The 7,207-nt window shown below is 36.6% G+C and overlaps 1 protein-coding gene across 1 annotated transcript; it reads right to left on the bottom strand.

Moving 5' to 3' along the window:
- Nucleotides 1–493: 493 nt before the first annotated feature.
- On the bottom strand, nucleotides 494–1,970 carry LOC145565343 (chalcone synthase 2-like). The gene is made up of 2 exons (XM_081625382.1): nucleotides 1,781–1,970; nucleotides 494–1,497 (listed from the first exon to the last, which is right to left on the bottom strand). Exons 1-2 carry the CDS (start codon nucleotides 1,968–1,970, stop codon nucleotides 494–496), a joined length of 1,194 nt encoding a protein of 397 aa, XP_081481508.1.
- Between the last annotated feature and the right edge of the window lie 5,237 nt (nucleotides 1,971–7,207).

The raw sequence follows: 7,207 nt of genomic DNA, 5'->3' as shown, positions 1-7,207 counted from the left end.
CCAAATAATTATCTAACCCAACCCTAACCCGAACCTGAATGTACCATCTATTAACCCAACAAACCCAACTCAACACAACTCGAACTTGAAATTGAACCCGATCTGAATTTGACTCAAATCGAACCTGACCTATATCCGAAAAGGTTAACGACCCGGAATAATCTATACCGAAATTAACCCGACCTGAACCTAAATTTGATCTGAGGCTAGATTGACCCGACATAACCTGATCCTAATTCAACCTGAAACTTGATTTGACCCAACCCGAACCCGACTTGAATATCCAAATTGACAGCTCTACTAAATAAGTGCTTTCAAATTGATGTTTTATATGCAAAGTACAATATTTATTAATCTAAATTACAATATCCGATGTATGTATTACAATATTTATTATTCTAAATTACAAACTGAAGTATTTATTTGAAACATAGAGAGTACAATACATTTACATTGGTCTTATAAAGTGTCAATACATCGGATGTTGCCTCAATCAAGCTAATTTTGTTGGGACACTATGGAGCACAACAGTTTCAATAGTAATACCCGGCCCGAACCCGAACAAGACTCCCCATTCCAACCCGTTACCAGTTGTAGCCTTGCCTTCATTGAATGACCTTTTCCTTGTCTCATCCAAGATGAACAATACAGAAGCACTAGACATGTTTCCAAACTCGCTAAGTACATGCCGAGTTGCACTGAGCTTGTCCTTGTCAAGGCCGAGTTCGGCTTCCACCTCATCTAGGATAGCAGGCCCTCCAGGATGAGCAACCCAAAAGATGGAGTTCCAATCATTTATACCAATAGGTTTAAAAGCCTCCACCAATGTTTTTTCAAGGTTGTTAGATATTAACTTTGGTACGTCCTTTGCTAAATGAATGGTCAATCCTACTTGTCGCAGCTGTCCTGCGATGGCCCTTTCGCACCCCGGCAAGAAGGTTTGGGAGGCCCATACAAGTTCAAAAATCGGTTGTTCGTTGATAGACTCGTCAGGATCAGCACCCACGATCACAGCCCCTGCACCATCAGTGAAGAGGGCTTGTCCTACCATCGAGTCTAAGTGTGTCTCAGTAGGCCCTCGAAAGCCAACTACTGTCATTTCTGAGCAGACTACCAACACACGAGCTCCACGATTGTTCTCAGCAATGTCCTTGGCTAGACGGAGGACCGTGCCCCCGCCATAACAACCCTGCTGGTAGAGCATAAAACGCTTAACAGTAGGTCCTAGGCCGAGGAGTTTAGTAAGCTCGTAGTCTGCCCCAGGCATGGATACACCTGATACGGTGCAGAAAATGACGTGGGAGATCTTGGACCGCGGCTGGCCCCATTCTTTGATGGCCTTAATAGCTGCCTCTTTCCCAAGTTTGGGCACCTCAATTGCTAGTATGTCTTGGCGAGTGTCTAAAGATGAGGCGTTGTAATCACACATATTCACGTTCTCTTTTAATAATTCTTCCGTTAGGTACATGTATCGCTTCTTGACAGTTGATTTCTTGCCTGTGAAAATCATCACAATTAATCAATTCTCGTGTCTTTCTATAATGAAGGGATAGAGTGTATAATTAACCCACTTAAACAAGACGGTATCACAATAATAACTCCGTACATTGTTAGGTCTGTGTCAATAGTTTACCCAATATTTTATATAAATTTGGTAAATTTTTTTGAAACCAAGAGTTGTATAATTGGTAAAAAATTAATATTATATCAAACAAAAGCAATCTAAAAGTTAATATGCATGATAGTTAAACATGAAGAAAGATAACGTGATAAGACTTACACATATGCTTGAATTTCTCCTTGAGATCGACCATATGCTCACTCTTTGTAACTCGAAAGTAAAAATCAGGAAATTCGTCTTGGCTCATTTCATTGGGTGGGTTTGCAGTGCCAATGGCTAGGATAGTGGCTGGACCATCTGCTCTTTGGGAATTTCGGATTTCCCGAGTTGTTGCCATCTTATTTGCCATTTGAGTCTAATAAGCTTCTTTGCAAGGCTTAAAAATGAGGTACGATCGATGCACAACTCTTCTTAGTTCAAGTGTTGTTTTTGGAGACTTGGAGTTTCTACAACTTTGTCGAATAAAAGGGTGTTATATAGGGCTCGGTAACGGTTTAGTCCAAGTGTGGAATGAAAAGAATTTTTAAAAAGACTTAACTGATTTAATATCAAGAAATTATAATAGATAAATCTTTGTTTGATTATATTGTCAATGACTAGCCACATAATCAAAGAATGAAGATGAAAAATTTCATGCCATTTTTTATTAAACTAGAAAATTTATATTCTCCATACTTAATTAACAAGTTCAATTAGCTTATGTTTTATGTCTTCCTATTTTCACTTATTCCATATTTGTTTACTAAGTTATGGCTAAATTCAAACAAGATTATATAAGAAGTTAATAAGTTTTAATTAGCTAGGATACATATATAAGGGTTAAGGGTTTATAAATTTAAATAACACGAAATATAATATAATAGGGTCATTACACAAATCCATTAAGATGATTGTTAATAAGTTCAAATACATTCTAATAGTTCAGATAAGACAAGTTCAAACACAACATATACTATCGATATGAAAATCATATAAATTTCTACTTTAATATGAAGTTAGTATCCTAAAGGATAACCCAAATCTAAAGTACAAATAAATTATTACAGTATAATTTAGCATTGACATTCCTTTAAAAAGTAGAATAATTTCTAGATAATGAGACACCTAAAGACAACGACTCTTGGCAAGATACATACATGACTAAATTTAGAAGCGACTTACATGCCTTTAATCTATTTCATCGTCAGCAATCAGCAGGCATTGCACTTGCCTTTTCGTTGATTTGTTGTATTGTCAAAGTTAGCGAAACTTGTCTATGTATCACAACATTCACAAGGTCTTGGATGAGGACATACTCCGTAAACTACTTACCCCGTATGACTTATGACTTGAAAATTGCTTAGCTCCCTTCCTCCTATAATTAATAGTCCGTAATTGACATGATTACATTTGACACATCTATACAGTAGCATAATTTTTGGGGTGAAAGGAATTTACTACTTAACACAATTGATCTCTTTCACCTCTCTTGTTCTATATTGTCATCTCATCCTCTCATTGGATTACACTGTATCATATAAACTATATCTAAATACTGTTTTAATTCACATATACAACGTAATAACGAGTGTTATAAAGGCACCAATATTATTAACTTTTATCTTTTATCCCTTAGGCCTGTTCTTTTGAGATTTTGAGTAGAGCAGAGTAAAGCATATATCATCAAAGCAGATAGGGCAGAGCAGACTATTAATACTCAGTAAAGTAGGGCGCAACAGAATAAAGCATATTTTAGCAAAGCAGATCAGAACAGCTCAAAAAAATAGGGCTTTACTTTAACTTTTTAATTATAAAAAAAAAAAGTTGAAAAAATGAGGTGTCTTGTCAAAACGCAAAATTGGTTGTATCCTAGTAAAATAATCAAGTTAATCTAACCTTGATTATTGTTATACAACATTGGCATTGCCCGTCGATCTATCCTCACCAATATACCAATAGGTCTTAGCTGCACCGTAGTGCAGCTAAGATAGCTGCAACACGTCCTATAATCTAAATATTTAGTAAAAAAAATGAACACATAAATAAAATGAACATTCAATAATAAAAAATGAACACGTACATAAATGAATCATTAGTACTAAAAAGTGAAAATGTTTATAAAAAAAATGATCACTTAGTATATTAAAAATGAATAACATTATCCTATAATCAAATAATTGCACGTTGAACCACGGCCTTAAAAATGAACATTTAGTAAAAAAAAATTATAGACACATAAAAAATGAATATTTCGTAATAAAAAAAATGAACACGTAATATAAATATGAACATTACATTAAAATAAAAAATAGTGAACACATAAAAAAATGAACATTTAGCATGTTAAAAGTGAACATTTATCATACACTAGTAGAAAAACAGCAAAGGGCACCGGTTCAAACCCGGCTTATGGCACCGGTTTGAACCGGTTACAATGTGGGGGGTGCCAATTACACCCCACTTTGCCACCGGTGCCATAAACCGGTTTTGGCACCGGTTAACCGGTGCCTTTATTTAATTTGGCCACCGGTTAACCGGTGCCTTAAAAAGTCCCGCGCAATTTATTTTTTTTGGTGGCAGCAGTTTTTTTGGCACCGGTTAACCGGCGCCTTTTCAGTAATATATATTTTTTTTCCTTTTTTCTTGTAATAATATTAAAAAAAAAAACACCTTGTTATTCCAGCAATAATAACCTGTAATTCCAGCAATAATATTAAATAAAATAATTAATAATATTATTATTATAATTACTAATAATCATAATATTATTAAATATTATAATAAGATGCAAATAATATTAAAAATAAGAATTCATATATGTATAGATATAAATATTCCCAAATGCAATACAATAAAAAAAAAGTGTTATATATATATATATATATATATATATATATAAATGATAGTAAGTAAATAATGAATAATAATATATAGTTAAAATGTTAACATAAATTTACAATTAAAATGACATTTACATGTTGAAGGTGATAAAAGACGCCAACATGTCATGAACTTCATTAAGTTCCTTGATTGTCAACGGACCATCCTTTTGTACCTTGCAAAACTTGAAATACAAAAAAATTATGTTAGAATTAATAAATTAGGCTAAACAATATGTATTTTATCAAATATGACCTATATGACTTCTATTTAGCCCATTTCCTACATTTATTATCAAATGAACTATTTCTTTCTCATAACATGTCATGTTGGGTAATATTAGGTGTCTAAGGCTAGAAATCACATCAAAATAGCATTTCATTAAGTTTTACAACGCATTTTACTCAAAATGGCCCAAATATGGCCTATATGACTTCTATTTAGCCCATTTCCTACATTTCTTATCAAATGAACTATTTCTTTCTCATAACATGTCAATGTCACCTAGCTTTATGTGTCTAAGCCCTAAAATTGAATCAAAAGAGCATTTTATTAAGGTTTAAGATGCTTTTTACTCAAAATGGCCCAAATATGGCCTATATGACTTTACTTTGCCCATTTCCTACATTTCTTATCAAATGAACTTTATTTATCTCATAACATGTCAATATTATCTAGTTATAGGTGTATAAGGAAAGAAGTCACATCAAAAGAGCATATTAACACAAAATGACCCAAATATGGCCTATATGACTTCTATTCAGCCCATTTTCTACCTTTCTTATCAAATGAGCTATTTCTTTCTCATAACATGTCAATGTTGGGTAATATTAGGTGTATAAGGCTATAAATCACATCAAAATAGCATTTCACTAAGTTTTAGGACTTACCTCATCAAGCTGTTGACTGTCCGTACAATGAGTCACTATGTCAAGCATGAATCTCATCACATACAAAGCACAATCAAGTCCATTTTCTTGTTGTGCGCACTAGCATATGACGAACAAATCACATCAGTGAAACATGCAAAGGAAATTAGCAAATATTTACTAACATAGATTTTGAAGATAATCACAATATCATGTAAATTACCAACGGTGACTTCCATGTTGGACCCTGAGGAGCACGACAATGTAGCTTCTTCATAACACTGTAGTAAATAAAGTACATTCAAATTTGATTAGTTGTCTGACTACTAAATTAGTTATTATTAGCAATATTCATCACTAGGTTGCTATATATATTTACTTTTGCAATATAGACTTCACTAGCCACTTCTCCGATGATCGAGCTGAATCAAGGTGATAAATTGTGTTATTGGAATTACAAATAACCATGAGGCTCCAATGCTCCCTACATAAGTTCACAATAGACAAGCAAATTAATATTTAGGAGTTAACATATAATGAGGCCAAATCGATTGAATTTGACATGGTTAGACTTACTCTCTATAACATGGGGTGAATATGAACTTGTCTCCCGCACGCACTGATTCCCTGATACTCTGTTCAACATAATACAACACGTCACGGGGGTTTCTTATGATTCTAGTAGTGGATAATTGCTCGGGGCATAACCACCCAACTTTACAAGGAGAATCAGTTTCAGTTAAGTGCTCATGTAGTGCTCTACGTGCATGAACATTGAATAATTAATCAAATGAAGGATAATCACCACAAATTTGAATAACTTGAAAAAAGTGTAGATTATGTGGGCATTGAAGTACCTCATGATTGTTTAAATGAGGGAAATGTTAAGCTTTGCACCACGTAGAAATTCCTTCACATCTTCTTTACTGATCCATGCAACTGCATCCTCATCATAGTGGAACATTGCCTTAGGAAGTGCAACTTCCATGGGATCGACCAAATGACAAGCACGGTTATGAAGAAAGGTCAAATCAGCATGGAGCGATTGAAGAACAATGTCTTCAACAAGTGGAGTAGGTTGCATGGGTGAACCTTTCGAAGAGTTCAACTTCGACGCTTGTTCACTGTTGGACTGTTGTTCACTTAGCTTCTTGTTAGGTTGATCAATGCTTTTAGGCTTCTCCACCCTCTTTCTCTTTGAAGTTTTGCTTCCATGCGAAATCTGAAAATTCAACGACCGAGTGATTTAAGAAAAAAAAAATAATGGCTCAAAATATTCCCAAAAAAAAGTGCACCTTCCGCCGAGGCCGGAACAGCCAAGGGAGCCGCCACCGAGGCCGGAACAGCCCAGGCAGCCGCCACCGAGACCGAGGCCGCCCTGGCAGCCCCCGCCAAGGCCACAACAGCCCCGACAGCCGCCTGCCGAGGCTGCAGCAGCCCAGGCAACGGCTGCCTGGGCTGCTGCACCCCAGGCAGCCGCTGCCGGGGCTGCTGTAGCCAAGGAAGCCAACGGATGCCGAGGTCGAAGCAGCCCGGGCAGCCGCTCCGGAGGCCGGAGCAGCGCAAGGAGCACCAGCCGAGGCCGCCGCTGCCGAGGTCGAAGCAGCCCGGGCAGCCGCTCCGGAGGCCGGAGCAGCGCAAGGAGCACCAGCCGAGGCCGCCGCTGCCTCGGCATCGGAGATGGGGGCCGGGGAGTCGTGCTATTTCGGCGGTTTTATTTTCAGAGGTGCAGTTAGAGTATGCCTAACGGTTATTTAACACTAAAAAAAATGAAAATAAATAAATTACCTCGTAAATCAACCTCACCCACGCACGTGGCCAATCAACGAAGCTACCTATAGCTTGCCAAAGCTTTGTT

Source organism: Chenopodium album, chromosome 10 (genome assembly GCF_948465745.1).
Source record: "Chenopodium album chromosome 10, dcCheAlbu1.1, whole genome shotgun sequence".
NCBI lineage: Eukaryota > Viridiplantae > Streptophyta > Magnoliopsida > Caryophyllales > Amaranthaceae > Chenopodium > Chenopodium album.
Note: the sequence above shows the minus strand (reverse complement) of the source record. Positions and strands in the feature narration are given on the sequence as shown.

Bases quoted from the DNA above. Each gene is read 5' to 3' on its own strand.
- LOC145565343 (XM_081625382.1), bottom strand. From the start codon at position 1,970: ATGGCAAATAAGATGGCAACAACTCGGGAAATCCGAAATTCCCAAAGA. The intron at 1,498-1,780 runs GTAAGTCTTATC...TGATTTTCACAG, and splicing joins GGAGAAATTCAAGCATATGT to GCAAGAAATCAACTGTCAAG.